We start from the raw sequence: 24779 nt of genomic DNA, 5'->3' as shown, positions 1-24779 counted from the left end.
CCTTCATCGCGCAATTTGCTTTGGCTATTTTGAGACAAGGCTGAGTAAACGACAAACGTCAGGTTTCGACTTGGTTTTGTGTGTTTTCTGTAGCTTTGCTAGTTTTTATGTCATTTTAAGTTGAAGTGATAGACACAGTTTAGTGGAGTGGATCCTATATACCAGGCATGTGGAGAGACAATTAATAATCATGGAGTTATTTAAGGTAAAACTTATGTGAATGATCTTGTATGCGTTCAACTTGACGTTTTCATAATTTATGTTATTGATTAAATTAATGCACGTTTATTTAAAATTTAAATTGTTGATTAAATGCACCTTTTATTTCTAGAATTGGTACACTTTGAAAATCAGACATAAAGTATCGTAGAATCTTGTTTAAAAAATAACAACACAAATAATTCAATCGTATTATTGTGTATAAAACAAACACAGTAAGTTAATCGTAAACTACGGTATACACAGAAAACAATTCAGTTTGGGAAAATAATTATACATACATGGTTCTCAAAACTTTCGAGACTGCAAATATCCTCATCAACACTGAATCATTTTTTTTTTATCTAACCAATTAAAAAAGTTTGACTAATAGTCATAATATTTTAAATTCCAGAAAAAAAAGACTTAGAGACACTTCAAATAGACTAATACCAAATTTCTACGTTATTGTTTTATATTATCAAAGTGTTGCTTCCAATACATATGAAGGCGAAAAGTGTATGTTCTTCTATTTAATTACTATAGTATCAAATAAAGAGAGAGAGAGAGAGAGAGAGAGAGAGATTAACGTCCACTCGACACAAACTAGGCCATTTCGTGACTAACATATGGTTCTGTTCTATTTCAATAAATCGCTTGCACGCAGGGGTCTCAAAAATTAAAGACTAAGATTAAAACATAAAACTTATATAATTAAAAGATTCAATGAAATAAAATAATATATTAGGGTCATAAGAAGGAATAAACAAACGAATACATCATGGCAGAATGAAAGGGATAAATACATAATTTTACCACATGCACCACTCAGCTTTTTCCAGACCACCTGCCACACCATGGAACAAAACAGGGTTATCCTTGGGATGGGATGGGCATTCAAAGCGCGAGATAATGATATAGACATATTATGTGATATCACATTTAATGCCCTGCATCAATGAACCCGCCTTCATTAGCCCAGTCGGAGCAGAACAGTTGGACGTTAAACCCCATTTCATTTCATTTGCATCAGTGAAATTGAATCACAACGTGATCCTATCAAAGATACATGTTCCCGAAAGTATTTATCGGGTGGTTATTTCCAGTACAAGCGTGGCAAATTTGGTATATATAGAAAGTATAGACGACACCCAATCTTACTAGAAAAATACCGGATAAGCCCCCCCAAAAAAAAACAAACACCCATGGGGCAAGCACTGGGCAAAAATGTCAGGGTATCACTAATTGGCAACCCGACTGTTGTCTGCCAGCTTAGTATGTGCTATCTTGACTGAGGGAGCGGTTGTAATTTCTTGATAAAATGGTTAGGTAGTTTTGGGAACATTGAGGTGTGTCAATGTGCAAAAGACTCTGCAATTAATTAAACGGCAGAAAAAGTAGTTGACAGAACATAATTAAGAATTTACTTAGGCCTCAATATGTATTATAAATGGACAGTAAGTAACGAAAAATACATTCTGATAAATCCCTCCCCCCCTTCAATGAATTGAGCTGACAGACATGGTTTCTAACAACAGTTTATTTATAGCTTGTGGTATCTCCCGACGCATACGGAGTTTTGAGAAGGATTTGAAACAAATTTTTGATAGATTAATTAGTTTAAATATGTTTTAGTCCAAATATATCATCAAATCACACAGTTTATACGCGGGAAAGTATCTTTAGTTCATGATAAAAATTGACGTCAAACGGGGTGTTGGATTTCTCTCTTTAAAAAGCTCAATGTGTATGTATGCCTACGTAATTTGGCGACGATGGTGGCATCATGCATTGTCAATTGTCAAATTTCTTTAACAGGAACCTGGCAAACCCCTCCTGCAAAAATTCCTGGTATCAATCCATTCCGTTCAAATACGCCAATTGCTCTGATTTCTTTGGAGGATAATATTGACATTGACGATGGAACGTTCTTCATTTGTATTCATCGACATCACCACCACCATGGCCAACGTTTATATACAAATCAAATACCAACAACGCTTTAATTTAAACCGAATAAAGTCCAACCTAACTTTATCATTAATCTTATATAATGTCGAATATCGTGTTTAATCAGGGGCGGGTCCAGCAATTTTTGCGAGGTTCCTGTTAAAGAAATTTGACAGACCATATGGAAATAATTGTGTAATCGTAAAATGAAATCGCTCGCTGTTTACGTTTTCAATGCTACATTACTATATACTATAAAATATAACATTTGTGGAAAATTCGTTTTAATTAATGATTGATTCATACTGAAAATTCGGGTAACAAAGAAGAACATTTTCGGGCAAATAGTCTCAACCCCCTCAACTGAGATTGGCGCCCTACGCCTATGCACCAATAGAAACATTGCCAATGTTGAATGAACTCAATGTTTATTCAAAAGCGTTGTATATGTTAAACCAGTATCAAAATGAGTATTCTCTCAACGTTTTCAAGCAAGTGAAGGAATACTCTTTAAAACGTCGCCTAAATAAATCAGTAATTGTTCTTCCATAAGTGTTTGTTATAGTTTATTGCTCTATCCAGTTACTAAATGCCTCTAAAAGATCCCTGTCTGTTATTATATGATAGAGAAGGTGTGTATATATCCCTATCGGCAGTGATCTTCTGGCCAAGTATTGGTCTAACGGTAAACATTAATTGAAATCTTTACTTTAAACCGTATTGGGTGTCTTGACTGTTGAGAAAGCACACAAGCTGCAGTAGGACAAACACTCGGATGTGATGGATTCTTACGATTAAGTGATGATTCAAATACTACACTGCGAACAGTTTAACTTCGAGGTTTCTATAAGACGTCAAAGACAGTATTGTTTTTGTGCTAAAATCATGCCAAAGATTTTGTCAAGAGCAAATCTCTGCAACTAATTCGAGATTTATTGGGAAGTGAGAAAATATTTTCATTTCTACAGAAAGTTTGTTTCTAAAATTAATTTTTGATGATTGCTGGTTTGTAAAGAAGTCCGACGCAAGTTGAAATGTTGGGTATGTAAATATATAAAAGTAGGTCTGATAGTTTTATTATAGATTTGTATTAAGCTGCGCACGCGCTACTGCGACGTCTGCGGACATCGGATTGTATGTTCAAGTAAGTTAGGAATGCTGGAATGACAAACTATTTAGAAACATTTACTTTAGTCGACAGTTGACATTAATGTTCGAGGGTAATGTATAGGCTACCAGTTGTTCAGTAAACTGGACAGACACTTCAGAATAAATGACATGAAATGATAAGTGGAGTTGAACGTCCTACTTTTCTGTGTCAACTGTGCTAATGCAGAGGGACAAACGCTATCCGTCTACTGGCCTGGGCCATGGGTATCTAGGCTTGAAAATCCCGAGTAACATTCACGGCTAACAACGGGATTGAACTCGGGACTCTTAGGTTATTAGTGAGTCAACGGGCTTTCCGTCTACTTTTCCTTGACAGGCTAACATCGAAAATGGAATCCTCTGTTCAGCGAGAAAGTGCCGTCGTTTTTCTAGTTTTGTTTTTGATTACCAAATTAGGGAAATCAGCCCCTTTTAGCCCTCCATTTTTATTATGTTGATTGTCACCATAACTTAACTATTTAAAAAAAAAGCAGAAATAACACATGAAACAGTATTATAAACCCGCCATTTTTAGGAGATTTAGAAGTCTTCTCCAACTGCTAATCCATTTCATATTTGGTTTTCCTGATATAATCTTGTGCATTTGTTTTTGTATATTGATTTTTCTGTTTGGTGTATTTAAGCATTAGACATTTTAAAAAGAGAATAACTAGAGCTGGTGACCACACAATAGTGTTTTATCGAACTAGATCAAATTATTTCTTGGGATAGGCACGGTAATCAAGGTGTTGGCTTATACCGTTATTGATCGGATTTGAACCCAAACAGGTGGAAAAAATAAAGTAACGATGCGCCATTTGTATTTTTCGCTAAAATGTCAAATTTCATACGTCTTAATCCCCGCTAATATGTACCCAGGTTGGTCATTTAATATTTGATTAAGAAAATAAAATCACAAACTAACGATAGATAATGCCCCGACTTGGACTCAATCGGACAACAAATTGGCGGCTGGCTTATTTCATGACGATGCAGTATAGATCGATGAAATATCTTTGTAAATACTGAAACGGAATTGAACCAATTTTGGACTGATATTCCTATTAGAGATTAATCTTACACAATATTGCAAATGAGTCCTATAGCGCTAAAATAAAAGTTAATAATACTACATGTACTTCGATTTTTGTTTTTTTCTAAACCTTATAAATAATCTAGTTGATGCATGTTTACGACCGTACTTCGTAAAACCTAACATTAACAACAGCAAATGCAAAGAAATAGTGTCTGTTATAGTCAATTATATTTCTTAGCTTTGATCTAGGACAAGTTTCTCTTCAAATGTAATATTCCAAATAATTATTACATACTGTGTCTAGAGCATCTGATACATGCACTTATTGTGGGACCAATAAACATTTATTTTTATTACCTTAGTGCACAATGAATTGAGACAAAGAACACATTGGCTCGAGGCCGTTAAGGTGCACTAGTCGCATTTTTATACACCCACATTTAAGCGTGGGCTTATTATGTCGTCACCTTGTCAGTCGGCCCGTCGATCCGTGAAGACTTGACTTGTGAACACAATACAGTCTACAGTTTTTGGCTGATTCTTTTCAAATGTGGTGTAAAGCATCGTGGTCATGAGTGGACGAACCGCTATAGATATTTTCGTTCTGGAGTTCTGCCCCCTTTTCCGAAAACCTTGTGAACGCGATAGAGGCTTTAGATGGGTTCTTTTTCCAGTTAGGTGTAGAGAATTGTGATCATGGTAGGACGAACCTTATCGATATTCAGCGTTTACGATATTTCGTTCCGATCTTATGAGCCCTTTTCCGAAAACCTTGTGCACGCGATAGAGGCCATAGTTTATGACTGCTTGTTCTGTGACTTACAGTTCCGGTGTTGTCTCTCCTTTGCTGAAATTTGGATTGACGCCATCTGCGACCTTCCGTTTCAGAGTTATCCCTCCTTTGTCAAAGGTCACAGTTTACGAAGGAATCTTTTCCCAAATTTGATATTAAGCATTGTGGTCATGAGAGAAGAAACCCTATTGATATTCAGTGTACCATGACTTTCCGTCCCGCCCCCCCCCCACCTTTGCCGAAAACCTTGTAAACACAACAGAGGCTATAGCTTTTAACGGATGTATTTCAAATTTGATTGGAAGTATTGGGGTCATGTGAGGATGAGCCCTATCGATCTTGAGCAACTAGTTTGTTGGATATTCAGCGCTTTATAAATAGATTATTATTATTAAGCGTTCTGCGACTTTCCGTTCCGGAATCATCCCCCGTGTAGTTTTTGACAGATTTTTGTAAAATTTGGTGTGAATCATTGGGGGTCATGAGTGGATGAAAATTGTGTAAACGTGATAGAGGCTATAGGTTTTAACATATTTTTTTCACAAGAGGATGAACCGTAGAGGTTGGATTTTGTTTTTTAAAAAAATCCTAGATCATTCTCAAATTTTATTCCACGCTTTGCATGGCTATCTTTATATTTATTGACTCTCTATTTCCTATTTCAGATATTTGATGTGGTGTAGAATGGGATTATGGCAAAATATCATCATTATTACAGTCATGACATTCCCGAATACAGTAGTAACGACCACCCAGACCTGATGGCAGAATTAAGTTTATCGGGTTATTCACGCCGTTCAAGTGGATTTAAAAGCGTATTGTTTTCTGTCACTGCATTTTTAGAGTTACTTTTACTGATTAGTGTTATCGTATTGGAGTATTTTCTGAGGTAGGTAGAATTTATTGCATATATATTAGAGAATTTAAAATGGGATAACCCACTAAAGATGGTTTGCCGAATCTATTTTCGAAGATCCGTGGAGTAAAGAAAGAGTAGACGTTGTCCCTAAATTGTTGCCAGCTTTCGACAGCCCGACCTTGTTTTATAATCCCCAAAGGCTAAAGGTCAGTTATTGATATTAGCACACAGTAGTATAAATTAATTCGCATTGTCTTCTTGTTGGGTACCAATGGACAATCTTTTGCAGCAGTTGCTAATAGTAAGCTACACTTAATATTCTAGTCTCCACAATTATCATTGGATTTTCATGACATCTTAATAGATTATTAAACTGGTAATGCATATGGAAACCGCCTTTTGATTTCTGGCGATTTCCAAAAGTAACTCTTATGGTGTATTGCCCTGGATTACGAAAGGTAGTTAGAACTCCTCCACACACTTATTACTGGATCTTTATGGATTATTAACATGTCGTTCAACTTGATGACATAATTAAAGACCCTACTGATTTTCGACGATGACTTCTTTACGCCTATTGACTACGAAACCTTGTTCAACGCTCAAAAAATCCATATGAGGTCTATATTAAACCACACGATGCATAGGCATTCAGTCCTTGATTTTCAAGATAAACTAACAATAGCAAAATACCGACAGATTTTTGTACCAACCTATACTGTTATTTTATGTTGACCAAGGAAGGTTTGCTCTAAAACCAAATATGGACAGTCTACTTGTATGCTGGTTTTCGATATTACATAATTCGTCAACTAGAATTTGCTTTTGAATTGATTTAATTGCCTATTTAATTCTATATTTTATTCTAAATCAGTTTGTACTTTTTATCTGTTAATTTCATACGGAAATCAGCTGATCATCTTTTAAAGTTGACATGATTGTTTGATTTAAAAATCTATTTATCTTGACAGAAAAAATGTCTTTACAAACGGTACACAGTTAAATAACATCTACAGTTAAATTTGAAAAGATATGCAAAATATTTAAAACCTGCAAAAACTTGACTATCAAGATGCGCGATTCAGAGTTTGATAAATCTGAAAAGGAAGTTTAATTGACTAAATGTTAAGACCAGGTCATAATATTGTTGGCACGACAGAGATCTCCAAACATTGACAGCAGGAGGAAAGATTAAGTTGTAAACAATCGCTATCAATACTGATGAAAATAAAACAAGAAGAACGATTACCTTTGGTAAATTTAATTTACAGCCGGGATATGAGCAAAGACACGTTTGGGAGAAATTTGGCATGATACTATTGATGTTAATCGGCAAACTGACAAACAGAGATTTAGGATCGGAGGGATTTGGTCATTGGACAGAGCTGATACAGCCCAAGAGAAACATTGTAAAGTGGATAATATATTTATAGTTCGCTAAATTAATCCGGTAATTTGATTATAGAAACTGTATGGTCAGTTGTGATATTTTAGATACATTGATCTGAATTATGATGCTAAATAACATTTCTTTTAGTCACGATAAAGTATAATATAGCATCTAAGACTTCCAATTTTTGAAGAACTGAGAGGAAAAACCACTACAGTTATTATCCATTCTGAAAAGTACAACTTTATGAATAAGATGAAAAAGAACTTTTGATATAAAAGTACACTACCACAGTCTAACGGAATATGTCCTGAAAGAGAATTCAATATATAGTGTCTTTTGATCGAGGGAATTAAAGAACTACTATATAAAAGAAAATTCTACCGGATGCCAACATAATAACAAGACAAAGCAATTTATTAGGTGAGATTTATATATTAAAATAATTCAACCTCTTTGATTTGAGCCAAAAATAAAATTGTCGATTTCATCGGATTTATTCATTTGTTTTTGGTGATGACACGTGGCTTCCTAAGAGAAAGTCAAAAATGAAACTAGAATTAATAAATAAACCGACATCAGCCTAATCTTAATGTCTCTGTAATATTAATCCCATGGACACAGCAACATTGCGATAGTTGAATCTCTATAGAGGAAATGTTAGTCCAAAAATGTCTCAATTCCATTCAGTATTAACAAAGATGAAATGATTGACCTAATGAAGTCGGGCATACGCCGTGCAGTGTGCAAATGGTGAAACTTTGCCCGAACAGTGTTCTTAGAAATTTGTTCACCATTGTATATACGTGACCTCTGTTTTTCGTACCATCCGAACGAATTGTTGGCGCTGCACCACTAACAAGGAGAAACCGCGCTGGAAAATCCCGGCTAACTTTCTCGGTCAACCCCAGAATCGAACCCTTGACCTTCTGGTTAGTGAGCCATTTGTTCATTCATGGTGCCTATCTTTCACTTGCAGAAAATACATTCGGCATCCACTGCTGGCGATATATATATATGATATAGTCAAGTTTTTTAAGACAGGATGGTGTTGCGTTTACGCTTACTGTCAGCCAAACCAGTTTAACTTTTTCTAGCCTCTTCGGTCGGAGGTAGAGTTAACTATGCCTGGGTGACTTCATATTCTTTATTCGGTTCTTGCACGCTTTCGATAACACTGGCACGGCATGACGCCGCCATTTTCCCGGAATGTAACTTTACTGTGTACTGCGCATGTCCAAAGCGAGCTGGAATCGTTTTTTTTTAAGCCAACCCGTAAAGACGGCCAAGATGAACCAGTTTAAAATAAAAAGCCTCCTTGAAGACAGGTCGCGAGCTAGGGTTTTTAAACTGGTTTATTTGCCCCACCTCCGCGTTCAGACGACAAAGTTAAACTGGTTTACGCCCGGATTTTAAAACCAATTTAACATAAGCGTCTTAGCGGGCTATTAGCTAAAGATTATATTTCAAAAAATAGATAATGTAAATTGAATATATTGAAAATTTTATTAAACTTGCTTTATTTGAGCGAAGTTATCAATGATTGTAGTTTTGACAAGATATGTACATTGATCGCAACCACCGTACTGACCATTCGAGTCTTACCCCGCGTCTTCACTTCTTATCTACTTGATTTAGCCCTTACATAATGCCTGTTTAATCAAAGGGGTTTAACACCCTTAAAACTCTTTGTTATAAAGAAATAAGATAATTATAAGAAATAGATCGGATGGATTTACACATGGACCCCGTTCTTGTTATACATGTGCTTTATACACTGTTCTAAACCTCGATCGTTGACCTTGCCAAAGGTGCATTTCTCACATCTTTAAACGACTTATTTATGCAAAGTTGTATACAATGTAATCTACTTACTATAATGTGCCAATCTTCGCGGATATGGATGATCAATATTATTCTTTTCAACACCTCTTCCCACACACAAGTATGGTATAAAAAAACACACCTTGGGACATTATTTCGACACTTTTTGTAGTTAAAGTTTCAGGGAGGAAATCCGAAGGTTATGATACCGAGAAAAGCAAAGCTTTATCGTTATGGTTCTCCGTTTAAAAGGACCACATATTTCGGAATAGAAAGATTTTTGTGTCGATTCCATTACAAATTTTCCAAATAAAGTCCAATATCACCATCAAAATTCAAATCGGCAGCAAAATATTAAAGAAATGAATGAAAATTTAAATTTAAAAATGACACGCAGTGTTTAAGTCCACCGTGCACGTTAAAGACGTAGTAGTAGTAGTAGTAGTAGTAGTGGTAGTAGTTGATGAATGACATACATGTTAATATTTAATCATTTCATTGGCCCCAGTTCCTGTCATTTAATATCTTGAGATTTTTCACTCAAAAACTAAACGATAACAAGACGTTGGGGCAACGATATTCTCTATTTTGATTTTATCTCAGCACTCAAGGCATGTTATTTTTTCCTTAAAGTTTTAACTAAAACAGTTTAAAGAAAGTGATGATTTCTACAAAGTTTTTTTAAAAGCAAATATTGACAATGGGGTAGAGTTTTGTGATTTTTCCCCTAAAATGTACGAAATGGTTTAGCAGTTAAAACAATCAGTAATTGTGTAGTTAAACTGTCGGTAAAATGCAAGCAATTTAAACACGTTTTCTTACATTGTCAATATTTATTTAAATTTTAAAGTTTATTTAGGAAGAAATTTGGTCAGTAGCCATTGCACTATTTGACCGGATTATCCAGGTGAAAACATTTTATCTCTATGTCTTTGGGTCTATAACGGGTTATATTGTACTAAATGTTAAATCTGCTTATTGCAGGACTTTTTTCTGGCTTGAAATGTTATGCAAATTTTATTTAGACATTTATTCACGTGGCAAGCCCATAGTTAACATGCTAAAATATCGGATGACTGAGGTATTAAATGGATTAGACAATATCCGTCATATCTTTCTTAAACGTTAAAATGGAAAATTAGGACATCGTTTATTATCGTAGCAGTGGTACTAGACTATTTACGCTGTTTACTGTCAAAATTCCAATCGTTCACAACTTCGCTCAGAATATAGTAATTATACTGAAATTTTTAATGTATTCATTGTTCATTATCTATTGTTTAACTAATCTGTGTTAATGGGCCTTACACATTTGATCAATTCACACAGATCAACCAATCGTATATTATATATTACATATTCTGCATTGAACGAGAAAGTTCACCGGGATTTTCCACGTGTTTCCCACTTGTCAGTGGTGTAGGAGATCCCATCTACACATTGGCGTGCACGAAAAGAACCCTAAGTTGTTGGAATTCGAAATAAGAGTAGGCCGTAGCGTCAATGCCCAGGCAACATTTCCTTCATAGCTCACCGTATGCCGTACGCCCGTCTTCATTAGCCAAGTCGATGCAGAAAAGTTGGACGCTAAACCCTATTTCATTTGATGTAATACACTTTAAAGATTGTGGGATTAGCTTGACATTTCAAATGCAAAGGTTTGTTATGGATACGGATTATAATTCTATATGCGATAAAATACACATTTATGTAAACGTATATGGTCAATTTATACAAAATCCGTGTTCTTTCCCACATAAAGTAGATTGCATGTAATATATAGTTTGAATATTGACGACGATCCTAAATTAAGTTTCATAAAAGATACATGTATCATAAGAACTAGCTTCAAAGCATTTACATGTATATACACAGAAATCCCATTTAACCATATCCAAACAATTCTAGATCGAAGAAGTCATCGGAAATAGATCGTATAGATTTAACTCGTCATGTTCCTTCCAAAATAATGATAGTATTTATTCCACTCAAAAGCTAAATTTTATTAAAAATCTACGGAAGGAAAGCATTGAGTACGCAAGTTACTTGTTATTGTCAATCACGACTACTTTTCAATTTGAAGATAATCGACGAACTCCAAAAAGAGCACTGGTAATTGTTAAATGGCAGTTCCAGTTGTTTTCCTTTTAGGTTAAATATGTTCTGGAATAAATATTAACTTAATTAATATTCAAATTGACAACAAAATATATTTTTCTTTTTGTTTCAGATATAAAAGTATAGACAGATCAGGGTATATACAAATGTGTATTCAGTTTGGGAATCACACACTTTATGGCACCACTGGTTATTTGACTTGAATAATATAATGTTGTAGTTATAATTACTATAGAAAACACAATACAATATAGTCTAATGTATACATCTAAGATCCGAGCAACAAAAGTACCAACTAAAGAACAACAGCAAACACATCAAAGAGCAAACTAACAACAGTTCCAGAAGAGGAACCAGATCGGAATAACAGGATGAGTTTGCCTTAAAATACGAGAAGAACGCTATAATAATTAACTCCGAATAATAACATAGAACAACAAGAGTACACATCTGACAGTGACTCGAGGAAAACAATAACAAACACTCGGAACATCTAGATGATAACAAGACTAAACATCTCAGAATAACTATAGGAAACCAAGACTAAACATCTCAGAATACCTATAGGAAACCAAGACTAAACATCTCAGAACTAAACATCTCAGAATAACTATAGGAAACCAAGACTAAACATCTCAGAATACCTATAGGAAACCAAGACTAAACATCTCAGAACTAAACATCTCAGAATAACTATAGGAAACCAAGACTAACACTCAGAATAACTATAGGACAACGAGATTAAACATCTCAGAATAACTGTAGGAAAACAAGAACAAACAACCCAGAACAACTATAGAACCACAAGAACTATCAACTCATAACAACGACAGGACAACAAGAACTGTCAACCCAGAACAACGACAGGACAAGAGAAAAATTCGACGGCAAACCCACTCACAGGAAATAACCCAAAGCTTTTGTGTAAAAAAGTACTTCCGTGCGACAGTTGGTGCGGCACAATACTTTTCCACAAAATGAACTGATGTGTGGCTCCCAGAAAACACAGCAATTGCAACGTTGAAGAAACATTACAGCAACAGAGTCTGACGAAAAAGAAATCCGTTAACATCACGGACAAGACCCAGGACGAACATAACGGTTAATCTTCTACTGTTGTGAAATAGATAAGACATTGAAATGAACAAAAAGCAAGACATGTTCATTGTCGGGTGTATCTGATTTAAGAATTAATTTCATATTGCACGTTGGACTTCCAATAAGCTGTATCTAACATTTGTTTTCAGTTTAAGTTGAGAGCTTGGTATATGAGAGTGTTCTGAAAATGTCAAGCCTAGATTTAATCAATTTTATATTAACGTTTAGGTGGACAGAGGTATTTCCTTTAAGAAGGGCCATGTTCTCCTGTACAGATCCCAGCATAGGGTGTACAACTAAAGATGCCGAACTCCTATCAGATTTTGCATTTTCTGCCCGAGTTCCAGCAGAAGTCATCTACGCCTTAAGTTTTTCAATCCCACCATTTATAGTAAGTATTTAAGGTTATAGATTATTAGCAGGTCATAAATATTTCATCAGTCTCCCACCCCCCCTCCCTCCCTCGCGATTTAACTTTGTAAATCTGCACTCTGTTAGTTATCTTTATGACACAACTGGTTTGAAAACGAATTTTGATATTCCGCTCTTACTATTGACGTCCATTACTATTGGTATTGAAAGAAACAAATTCGGCTATATTTCGGTGTCATCGAAGCAAAGCTTTGTTTACAGTTGTTACAGGGTATCTAATTAATTTGAATTTTGGGGGGTTAAGAATTCATAATTGAATCTACGGGATATGTCTGTAAAAATCTTGCTTAATATCAACAATCATTTACTGCCTGGTAAGTGGCAACCTATCTTTAGATCTTCATACGACACTAGAGGAAGTATAGTTCCATAAATATAATATGTTTTAAATGTCAAACAGAAATAGAAATAACACTACCTGTTTGTAATAAAAATGGTATTTTTTCAGATATTTATGGGTGAAATAGGTTTATATACTTTTACAACTGAACCCCAGAAAACTATTAGAATAATTAGCAAACAATGTGTTATACCACAAGTTGTTAGAAGATTAGTTCGATTTATAGGTAAATATAACAGTGATTATTATAACTTTTTCCATTTCTGAAATCCAGGTTTAAACTATCGCTCCATTTAGGTTTAAGTAGATATACAGATGGTGTGCACGCGGCAAGATATGCTTACTTTCTATAGAACTTCTAACACCTCTTATTATTTGTAATGTTCACATACCTGACAAAGATTTGTAGTCCTTTGTATTTGTATATTGCGATTCTTACTCCCTTGTTTCTAAATCTGTTCTAAAGGAAATCTGTACTGATGATGTGTTTATTATTATGCTTTTAAGGATACATCCAAATTAAAGCACAATCAATAAGAATAAGCAAGTTTCTGGCCAACTTGCCCGCGGCAAGGCTATTCCGATCCTTAAAGCATGTCGACACGCTTCAGTACAGGAGTTATAGAGGTGATTTTATTCAAATTTAACGGGGCTTAGGACACAGGTACGATAAGGGCTGATTTTGAATGAGGAACAAGAGCCCGAGAGGTTGCAAATACTCCAAATACATAAAGCGCATCATTGCGTTGCCTTCACTTATATCAATTCTGAATTTTTCGACCGCAAATAGCAGAGTTATCACCCTTTTTGTCTCTTGGGCAAGAGTTGTAAAAGATAATTTTACTACGTGTGGGTAGATGTATATAATGGTATCTGACAGGTGCCTTTTATGGACTTTAATTGTTGTTTGAAGTCACAGTGAAAGCATTTCTTTCGGTATGTATTTAGACGTTATTTCCTCTGGCCGCCAAATTGTTAGTTTTAGATAAGAAGTTGTTTACAGCTTTATTAGATCTTTCTTCCTCTTCTGTTTAATTGTGTATTACATCAACTGAAGCAACCCGTCTTATTTATACAAAGGCGAGAATCTATTTAAATGACAAGATAACACATATTTTGAAATAAATATGTAAAGCGTTGTTAGATTAAAGATTAAAAAGGTGTTTGAAAAGAAGATTTAATACCGAGTGAAAACCGACACCTTTCAATCCCGGATGAGTTTTTTGCGAATAAACAAAAAAGCAATAAAGTCTACAAAGAGAGAGAGATAGAGAAATGGGGTTTAACGTCCATTTGACCCAAACTAGGTCATTTAGCAGTGGGGGACACCCACGAGGTTGGACAGGCGATCCTACTCCTTATTACCACGACACTTGACTCAATGACATACCTCAGGATTTCTCGCGCACGCATTAAACCACTAGACCACCCAGCCTCCATAAATTCTGTAAGATCAAGTTTTGTCTCTTCCAGTTATAGAGTGTCGTGCTATGTTACATGGGTCATTTTTAGATTAATATCTTGTTTATTTTTTTATACGCCCACATTTTCATGCGGACGTATTATGATTGTATAAAAAATCGCTTGTGGTCCCTCTAGAGGTCACAATTTTTGTCCAATTTAAAAAACCGTTTGAAAATATCCCCATTACATGTATACCCTAATGATGGTTGAGTTCGAATTTCGTAAAAAATCGGACCAAAACAACAAGGATGTGGACCCACTACAAGTCACAATTTTGATCCGATTTTGATGAAACTTTAAATTAGTGTTTATAATCCAACGATCTTGGTTCCTTTCAATATTCGCTTATATCGGATCGTAACTTTCTGAATTATGGCCCATGATTTTACGGTCACAATTTTTATCCGAATTAAAAAAAAACGTCCGAATAATAATATTACAGAAACTACCGGACAAAATGGCCACTCCTAGTACACAAATAGTGACAGAGTGTTTATAATCCAAAGATCTTGGGTCGTGTCGATATTCGCACATATTAGATTATGTACGAAACACAGATCCTATTTTTTTTCGGTTTTTTTATGGTTCAAAATTTCGTTTTACTTGTCTTTACTACACTAGGATCTGGAAGATTTGTTATATAACCCGTGTTCTGATGGTGTTAAGGTTTAGCCAGTGCAATTATATGTTGCGATGAGTTCTTGACTTGCGGTGCACGGAACTGTGGGTAGACATTCGCCGCGAAAACCATAGACATACTAATAATAGTATGTCTGTGGCGAAGACAAAACAAAAGATGTACTTCCAAATACCCACTTGAAACATCAACGCTGATTGGTTAATCAAAATGTCCGACACTACAATTTCTGGTCAGATCTTCATGTAGTGGAGGCCACCGAAAGTATAAAAAACGAAACGAAATATAGATCTGTATTTTAATCAGGTTGGTTTTTGTCAAAATTTCAATTATCCATTATATTTTCAACTTTTTTTTATGAAATCATTTAAATTTTTGATATGATGTGTAGAATATATATACAGATCTATAACAAAACAGCGCTCTTGTCGGTGATTATTTGGACCGTTTTGTCAATATTTCAATTTTATTATGAAATCATTTAAATTTTGGATATATATTTCCTTGTCGGTCATTGTTTTTTTTTTCAATACTTTGGGCGCTATTGACAAAAGAAACACTCTTGTCGGTCATTAGCAGCAACGTTTCCACCTATTTTTCTTATTAAATCTGTTCCAGAGCAAGGAATAATAAATTTGCGCACGTATGGTCTGATTACCACAGGAAACCATGATTTTCCAATTTACAATGAGAGATTACATTTATCATTTGAAAAATATTTAAAAAAAACCACAAAATATTTCAATAAAAAGGTAAACACGTGGATTTAGACAGTGCAATTTTATTACTCCACAATGATCACTGTCCATTTCAGGTGGACAATTAGACATTTTGGGGAAAGTGTACATTTTAGACTGTAAAATTAAACATTTTGGGGACACTGAACGCTTATTTTATACACTATTCCAGTGTGTACCTGGGTGGACCTTATAATAGAAAGGACGGTTTCATACTATTCACTTTAAATGATGTTTACTTTTCTCTTTTCATTATATATGTTATAGAATTTATCTGAATGAAAACAAATTGATTAGAACACTTGTATAACATCTTTTAAAAACAAATATACATCAAAGAAGCTTTTAATTTGCAGGCGTGTTTGTGTTTGGAGGATTCACTTTGATGGTGTTCGTGGACATTGTTAAAATTATGGTGGGCCGGTTACGTCCTGACTTTCTGGAGGTGTGTCAGCTAACCAATAGGTCAATGTGTACTAGTTTGTACCCTGGGGGTGAACCCTACGGTACTCACGATCTTTGTCAAAATACAAATCGATTGCAACTTAGACAAGCTAGGTAAGCTGCGTTTTCTGTTCATATCTATATTTGCTGAAACTGAAATAACATGAAGGTCTCGAGGTGTGCCAACTTACAATAGCTTACAGGCTAGTCTAGACCGTACCCTGGGGGTAAACCCTATAGTACTCAAAACATACAAATCGATTGCAACTTAGACATGTTGTTGAAATAACATCAACACTAAATGGTTTGCACTTTAGCAGTATTTTGTTGACTATTTTGAAGTAGGGAACTGTGTAAAAAAAAAAGAAGAATGCCATAAACCATGCTAATCCGCAGAATTATTGTCTCCGAACGCTATTTGGTGGGAGATCCAGAAATTTTTATCCTGTGTCTGGGAAAACTTAGCACACTATTAATCTAATCGAATGATGACATTGGGTTACCTTTTCTTTAATTAACAAACTACTAAAACAACTACTTGGTATCTGAAAACAATTTTTATGACAAAAATTCATTGGTTTGATAAACACGAGGTTTCGGCAAGTATTCACTTTCGTTATCAAGCAGAATGACATTTAGTAAACTTAGTAAATTTGCCAATAAAAGGGACAATTTAAATACTTCCCGTGATTGTCTGATTATTAGGTTAGCCGTTCATAATTAATCAATGAGTTATAGCCACTGACCACGGAGACAAGCCCAGGAATGGGCGTCTATTACCTTATCGCCTGGCAACCTATTGTTACTAAATTCGTCATAAGACGTTATTGTTTTTCTCTTAAAAAGTTTTAAAAATTCGACAAAAATGTATGGCACTAAGGACGAACTAACATTGGCCAGTTTATTCTTCCTTTATTTTGTTATTTTTATTTCACAAGAGAAAATATTTTACTAAGTTAACCCACTTAAAAAGAAGATTGACAAATAAAGACGGTAGTTTTTCTCTTTTAAGTTAATTCTTTAACTTAGTTTGTACCAGCATTTCAATTAAGCAAATAGGTTTTTTTTTCTATTCGTTGTTTTGTTACTCAGAATAAAAAAGTAATTAATTTATCAATACAAATATACTGAGGTTCTAACTCATTTCTTCAACACGATACATTTACAATTAAAATTGTTTATGAGAACAAAAATAATTTGTGCATTAAAGGAGTTCGCTACTAGAGCCGTGTATGTTTACTGGTTTTAACACAGTTGTAAAATTAAGTACAGGAGAACCACACCACACATAAACATGTTTAGACCTTTCTTGAACACAAGCCCTGATACCACTTCGTATCCTTCATTTTTATCGCGACATGTTGCTAACAGTTTTGGACTGTCTCTTGTTTTGGTTTGAAAAGCTCTATTATTCATAATTTTCAGCAGGCGGTTATTATTATATACTCTTCAAAACAAGTAGGGGATATTGAAATGCAAATACCTATGCAGGTTGTGATATCAAAAATAATCATGGACACTTGACATGCTTTGTGAGTATTTCACAGATGAAGAACTTGTCGCCCCAACAGAACCACTGAGCTGCACATGCGACACGCAATAGCGCCATACACGTGGGAGGGGTTCATTTCAAATTTGACACTGCAAGGAAGGGTTGATGAAAACTGCCGCGTGCTGGTTTATCTATCCATGTTTGCTTTCCTATCGGTTCTTGCATAAGATTTACTGTTTAGCGTATCTTTGCTTTAGTGTGTTACGTTTAATTTGATCGGGAGACGTGTTCGTCGACGTCAGCGTCACCCGACAACACTGCAAGAATTGGCCGTGGCACTGCAAGAGGAGTGGGTCAGATTACCCCAAATCGTGATTGGACGGTTGATTAGAGGCATGCCATATGACGAATTGCTGAATGTCTTAGGATTGGTGGAGCAATTACTCATTATTAAGACCAAAATCAAAAACGTCCATTTTCACTTTTGACGGTGTATCTCTTTGCCAGTGAAATGGGGCCGTCAGATAAGCCGCCCATATGAACTGTTTATGTTCATGTGTAGGCAATTGGCCTGTTATTAACATACACTGGTTACCTCTAATAAAACCAGCAGTGCATTTCCGCAGTTTTGTATTGTTTCAGAATATCTCCTACCTTTTTTTGAAGAGTATATATGTACATTACAATAATTCAGGTTGCAACTAGTTTCCACTTCCTGTAGTGTAAGGTCTCACCTTTAGTGGTGTAAACTGAGTGATGCATACATTTGGATGAGTATTATACTCAAACAGTGTACATGTAATTTTACACTTAAATAGTTTACACCCGTAGGTGCAAATTAAATATTACAACCCAATGCATGATTTTTTTTATAATTTACACTTCCATGTTAATTATTACAAGTAAACTGGTGTATTTTTTTTCATTATTTAGAACACTGCTGACACCTTATTAGGAGACATGTTTCCTTAATAATAATTACACCTGTTGGTGTAAATGCTGTATACACTCGTAGCCGTCGTAGGGTGTTGTTCATCCAAAATATCAATTAGCGGCTACAGTTATACCCATTCTGGTGTTCAGTTGTCATGAATATCAATCACACTTTTGTAACCCCAAAAACGGTGTAAAATTAACACTATTTTGGTATTTATTTCCATATAATGATTAAACCCTTTGGTTTACATGTATAATAACACTCGTAGTGGTGTATCTCATCCACAATTACACCTATTCATGTTGGGTGTAGTTATTTTAGTTCGGTTACTCTTGCAAGATCGTTACATGTTAAAAAAAACTGGTTGTGGTGTAAAATTTACACTTCTTAACACGGCTTATAGTTTTTCTTAATTGCGCCCATTTTAACAGTTTACAGTGTCACATCCTTTGTCATAATTTGTTAACTAATTACAGCTGGGCATGGTTTAAATTAATAGCTTATTAATTACAGATTATAAATGAATTTCAGTACAATTTAAAGATAATTTTTTTTTATTTTCAGAACGTCTTTTCCATCTATGAATTCAGCATTAACATCATACGCTGCTTTCTTTATTGGAGTAAGTAACGTTTTAGTAACATCGGCTGGAAATGACGAAAATGTTGTATAAATATATCAGTCGGGGTGGAAATTTAAAAATCTATTTAGACAACACCAAGACGTATTTCATTAATACACTAATTTACAAAGGGTCTTTTCCACTGGTGCCGGTGCCATTTATAACCAAATTTTTAGGTCCAACTCACCTAAAACCAAGACGTTACAACGCATAATTTTTGAATGGATCATCAAAAGTTTGACCTGACGTGTCAGAGACGAGGGCTACGCCACGCCCGAACTGAAAAGAAGATGGGTCATTGGTACTCATAAACTCCTAATGGTCCTACAGTGACTCCGGTCTTTGATAGATCATCTTCCTCTATACTGACTTGATGACACGGTTGATTTGTTGACCCTCACAGTTCGTGAAATTTCACGCCGAGACATGTCCGAATGATGTTTCAAAGTCAGTATGGTACTGCGCTTCCTCGGTGTGACGCCCATGACGCACCACAACCAAAGTGAGCGAAATATAATAGGCTTGATGGCACATGCAATAGTCAATAGAACTTGATTGCATTATCCAGCTGTGAAACTAACTGCGTATGCGTCTTTCGCCATATTTCTTAATCCAGGCATTTTGAATCAGAATAATTGTATATACATTGCTGATTCTAACACCCGGACACTGCTAGTGCTAACATTCAGAGTTGCGAAAATCAGTGATAAACATGAGTAATGCAGTTAACTCGAACAAGGGTGTTATATAATATAAGTCGACAAATCAAGGTGGTTAATATATAAACATTATATAATTTATCTTACTGTATTTCAGATGTATATACATGGTGCAATGAGAAGTCATACTGTTAGAATAATACGACCGTTTATATCCCTAGTATTTGTTATGTTTTCATTGTTATGTGGGTTGGCAGAAGTGGGATTATGTTTAAGCCACTGGACTGATACCGTGATAGGTTTCTGTATGGGAGTTATCTTAGCTTTGTATTTAGTAAGTATCAAACATACCCGAGGGAAGCAGAACAAGACATTCAAGTGGGATATAGTTGTTGAAGCCAACAGTGCCAAATCGTTCAGGACTGACTGAAACACATACTATACACATCGTTTACCGGGTATTTGTTGGAGACAAAATAATACCAAAAACATGTTTGAAAATGTTGTTTTTGTTTTAATCATCTCCATAGATTGACTATCAGTTTAAAGTCGCAAAGATGTGTTTCGACCGTGTTTCTTTAATGCCATCCACATAAAGTATACAGTTTCCCAATATGGGTAATATGGGTCACAAAGACCTACATAAATTCTGAACAATTAACATGGAAATTATAATATCTTAGCAATACATGTAGTGTCTGAAAGTGTTTGCTGTTGTCGGTGTGATTCCAAAATAATGTCACATGACAAAGTCACAAAAGTATCGGTACATATTACCCACAGACGCTTATAACACCCCTTTCCCCTCCCCCGCTAGTCTACTATATAAATATTACCATCAGATGCTTAATGGAAATTGCCCAGTTTCATCCATCTTCAATAGAAGGCTTGATTTCGCTTTAACTGCGTACATCTTATCAAGGCCTTCGCGTAATACCCTGCATATGTCAGCACTAATTTCGATTGGGTACAAGCCCAACTTGTGAGCCTATCAGATTCCTCGATCGTCGCGAATACCAAGTCTCGCGCTTTTAAGCTAAAATGTCTACCTGTGATAATCGAATTGCAAAGTTTAAGGTTCATTCAATGTCAAGGTTTCCGTGGAGGTCGCGAAGTCACAACCCCTGATTGGACGCTACTGCTCCCGGTCTGTAGATAACATAGCTATAAGTTCGGGAATTGTGAAGTAAACCAGCAACTGCCAGATGTTGTAAAACTCGCAGTCGTTGCTTCAGGAACATTAGTTTCATCTGAACATGGTTGTGTTTTTTACCCCCTAAAACAAAAAAACATAGTTTGCATAACATTGATCTTTTCTGTTTAATTGTGTTTATAACAAATTGAGAGCGTTATTGTTGAGCTAAATAAAAAATGTTCCTACTTTTCCAGGGTTTTGCGGTTTTAAATAATTTCCGGGAACATTTATCTCAAGAAAAACTTATAGAATTATTAAATAATTATGTGGCTGATAGTTATTTTAATTATGATGTAAGTAAATGTATTTTTATTTTAAAAAATCAATGTTTTTTTAACCCATACTGTAAAAATGTATTATGTAAGAGCCAAATATGTCTATTGCGGGTCTTTATTTTGGATTCAAATGTTATATACAATTTTTTTTTTAGACATTTATTGGCACGATAAGCCTATAATCAACTCTATATATCATGGGATTCTCGCTGAGTCTCGATTAACAGAGGGAGCGAGATGTGGGGTTTACCGTCCACTCGACACAAACTAGGTCATTTCGGGACTAACATACGGTTCAATTTTATTTCAATAATTCGCTTGCGCGTAGGGATATTTAGCAATGCGTGGAGGAGGGGCGGAACCCGAGAATCAGGAGAAAACCCATGAAGTTGGACAGGCGACCCTACTCCTTGTCACGTACAACTACAAGGGGAGAGTCGAAACCACGCCACTTGACATAATGACAGACCTTGTGATCTAACGCGCACGCTTCAAACCATTCGCGCCCTCCTCTCTATCGATTAACAAGCACCGTTGCTACGCCACATCTTGGCAAAACTTCAAACAGTGATAATTTCGCTCAGAATAAAGTAATTTGAATGACATTTCAATACATTCATTTTGCATTATCTAATTTGGAACTATTATAGCAAGAACGGTCATCTCTTATCCCAATCTTACATAATGCATCTTTAAAGAGATAAACAAAGACAATATCCAAAATCGAGACCGATTAACTTCAAACGTTCTACAGTACGATAAATAATTCTAAAGCGAAATTTTCATGTAAAAAAAGAAAGAGACACTTTGTTTTTATTCTCAGTGTTATAACCATTTGTAATTCATATAATTAGCTAAAATCCATTAAGACACAAATATGCAGCCTGTGAGACTCCTGTATAAAAAATGATATAAACTATCTTCTCGATAAATACGACTAACAACAGAAGTACTCTGCTTTCAGGATGGCTACAACTGGTTGAAACCAGAGCCTGTGACGTCAATACGTATCCCAAGAGCTCAAGTTTATAGAACATCAAGCGATGAAACTGACGTGAAATACAGACGACCTAGATTAAAACACAGCACATTTCAACATGATCACCACAACTCCATGGACAGATACAGGAGGAATTCTGGTGGAGTTGGAGCCTCGTCTCATATGTGATTTAATACAGACAATAAACATTGGTATTGCTCCGTAGGCTATACATGAGAGTTGTGCCCCTTATTTCTCAGCCAAACTACCATTTGTTAGAGCTTCTGTTGTGATATTAATGGACTAATTCAGCACCTGAATTGTATTCTAGACATTAAAAATCCAAATATGAAATAAACCACCAATGAATTGTGACGTTTCAAGTAATAAGCATTTAAACGATAAAATATTTTGAAGTAAGAAATCTTTGCAACTTTGTGGTATTCAACCCATAGTTTTAATCATGATCTGATTATTATCCTGTTACATTAGTGTAGTGTAAACACCTTTGTTTTATCTAAACAGTGTTCTGTTTATGAACTGAACCATTACGAGCACTATTAGGCAATCTACTATAATATGCGCATTTCTTCGATGCGTATCACAAAAGTATGTATATTTTAAACAATTCCGAAAAGCTATACTATTGGCGGTTAATGTCTCGCGGTTTGCTATTGTAAGGATAAAAACATAAATAACTAATCACTACACGGCTTATTTTTTAGGGGGTGTAGATCTATATTTCGTTTCGTTTTTTTTATACTTCCGATGGCCTCTACTACATGAAGATCTGACCAGTTGTTGTGGGAGGTCTCGTCAGGGGTCATACGAGTGACATTTGGCCCTATGACGTCAGACATTTGATTAACCAACCAGCGTTGCTGTTTCTAGTGGGATACCCACAGTTCTGTGCATTGCACGCCAAGAACTCGCTGCAACAGACCGTGTCATTGGCTAATCCCTCACAACAACCAGAACGCGGGTTATATAACAACTCTTCCAGATCCTAGTGTAGTAAAGACAAGCAAAACGAAATTTTGAACTATAAAAAACCAAATGAAAAAGGATTTGTGTTTTTATGAGACTGTTAGAAAATTGCAATGTAAACCTATAAAAATAATATGTTATATCTCTGTACATACATGTAGTCTTATTATACATGTTATGAAGTACATGTAATATGTATATTTTGCTTATTTGTTTTAGATAACCCAAGAATAAACGTATTATAATATTTCCATTATATTAGACTGGTAGTGTACCCTGCGTTGCACCGGAAGTAGTATTGCTGCGAAATAGTAGAGCAGGTGCCTATGTCACTATCCGGATATAGCCGACTTAACATTTCAAATTTCAGCTTCGGCTACCACCACTGGCGTAGCCACCAATCCCTAACATACGAACAAACATATTATTTACATCACTGAGCAGAAACATGCACATGACTCATTTTCCTATACTAAGAAGCACATTTCGAAATTGTTTTTCATCTAATCAACATCTGATCATACCAATGTTATAGTAAGACTATATGGTGAAACTTTACACACGTATAAGCGCACGAACTATATACACATAATCGCACAGACTTCTTCTTCAGTCTTGTCACGTGTGTTTATTGTGGTTGTTTGGTTTAAATGTGAGATGCTGATATCAAATGTTTTCGTATAGTGCTTGTGTAATTAAATACAGCATTTCCAACAAACACCCACAAAACAAGCAGAGGCATTAGTCGAACGTCTTCTCATCCCAGCTGATCACAATCCGATTAAAACACAGATCTTATTTCGTTTCGTTTTTTTATAGTTCAAATTTTTTACTTGTCTTTACTACACTGGGGTCTGGAAGAGTTGTTAAATAATCCGCGTTCTGGGTGGCGTGAGGGATTAGCAACCTACTGTGGGCAACCTACTAGAAATATCAAATGTCTGACGTCATAGAGTCAAAAGCCGCTTGTATGACCCCTGACGCGACCCCCCCCTCCCCCCAAAAAAAAACAAACAAAAAAAACTACAGCTGGTCAGATCTTCATGTAGTAGAGGCCATCGAAAGTATAAAAAACGAAACGAATTATAGATCTGTATTTTTAAATCAGATTGAGTTGACCAATTATGGTTTTCTTTTCTTACAATTTGTAAACTGTCGTAAATG

General features: G+C 35.4%; 1 protein-coding gene across 3 annotated transcripts; it reads left to right on the top strand.

The window, feature by feature from the left end:
• LOC126817813 (phospholipid phosphatase-related protein type 5) lies at positions 1-23868 on the top strand. Of its 3 annotated transcripts, none has more exons than XM_050544976.2 (9): positions 1-205; positions 5792-6015; positions 12644-12806; positions 13296-13413; positions 16382-16583; positions 19463-19520; positions 20337-20513; positions 21569-21667; positions 22614-23868. In XM_050544976.2, the coding sequence occupies exons 2-9, from the start codon at positions 5819-5821 to the stop codon at positions 22815-22817; spliced, it is 1218 nt and encodes a 405-aa protein (XP_050400933.1). In that variant the 5' UTR covers positions 1-205; positions 5792-5818; the 3' UTR covers positions 22818-23868. The 3 variants fall into 3 exon arrangements, with proteins under 3 accessions (XP_050400933.1, XP_050400935.1, XP_050400936.1); XM_050544978.1 differs by lacking the exon at positions 1-205 and adding an exon at positions 2891-3189; XM_050544979.1 differs by lacking the exon at positions 1-205 and adding an exon at positions 2891-3207.
• The last annotated feature ends 911 nt before the right edge of the window (positions 23869-24779 follow it).

Source organism: Patella vulgata, chromosome 4, assembly GCF_932274485.2.
Source record: "Patella vulgata chromosome 4, xgPatVulg1.2, whole genome shotgun sequence".
In the NCBI taxonomy this organism is placed as follows: Eukaryota; Metazoa; Mollusca; class Gastropoda; family Patellidae; genus Patella; species Patella vulgata.
Note: the sequence above shows the minus strand (reverse complement) of the source record. Positions and strands in the feature narration are given on the sequence as shown.

Bases quoted from the DNA above. Each gene is read 5' to 3' on its own strand.
- LOC126817813 (XM_050544976.2), top strand. From the start codon at position 5,819: ATGGCAAAATATCATCATTATTACAGTCATGACATTCCCGAATACAGT. The intron at 13,414-16,381 runs GTAAATATAACA...TTTAATTTGCAG, and splicing joins AAGATTAGTTCGATTTATAG to GCGTGTTTGTGTTTGGAGGA. The intron at 20,514-21,568 runs GTAAGTATCAAA...CTACTTTTCCAG, and splicing joins TTATCTTAGCTTTGTATTTA to GGTTTTGCGGTTTTAAATAA.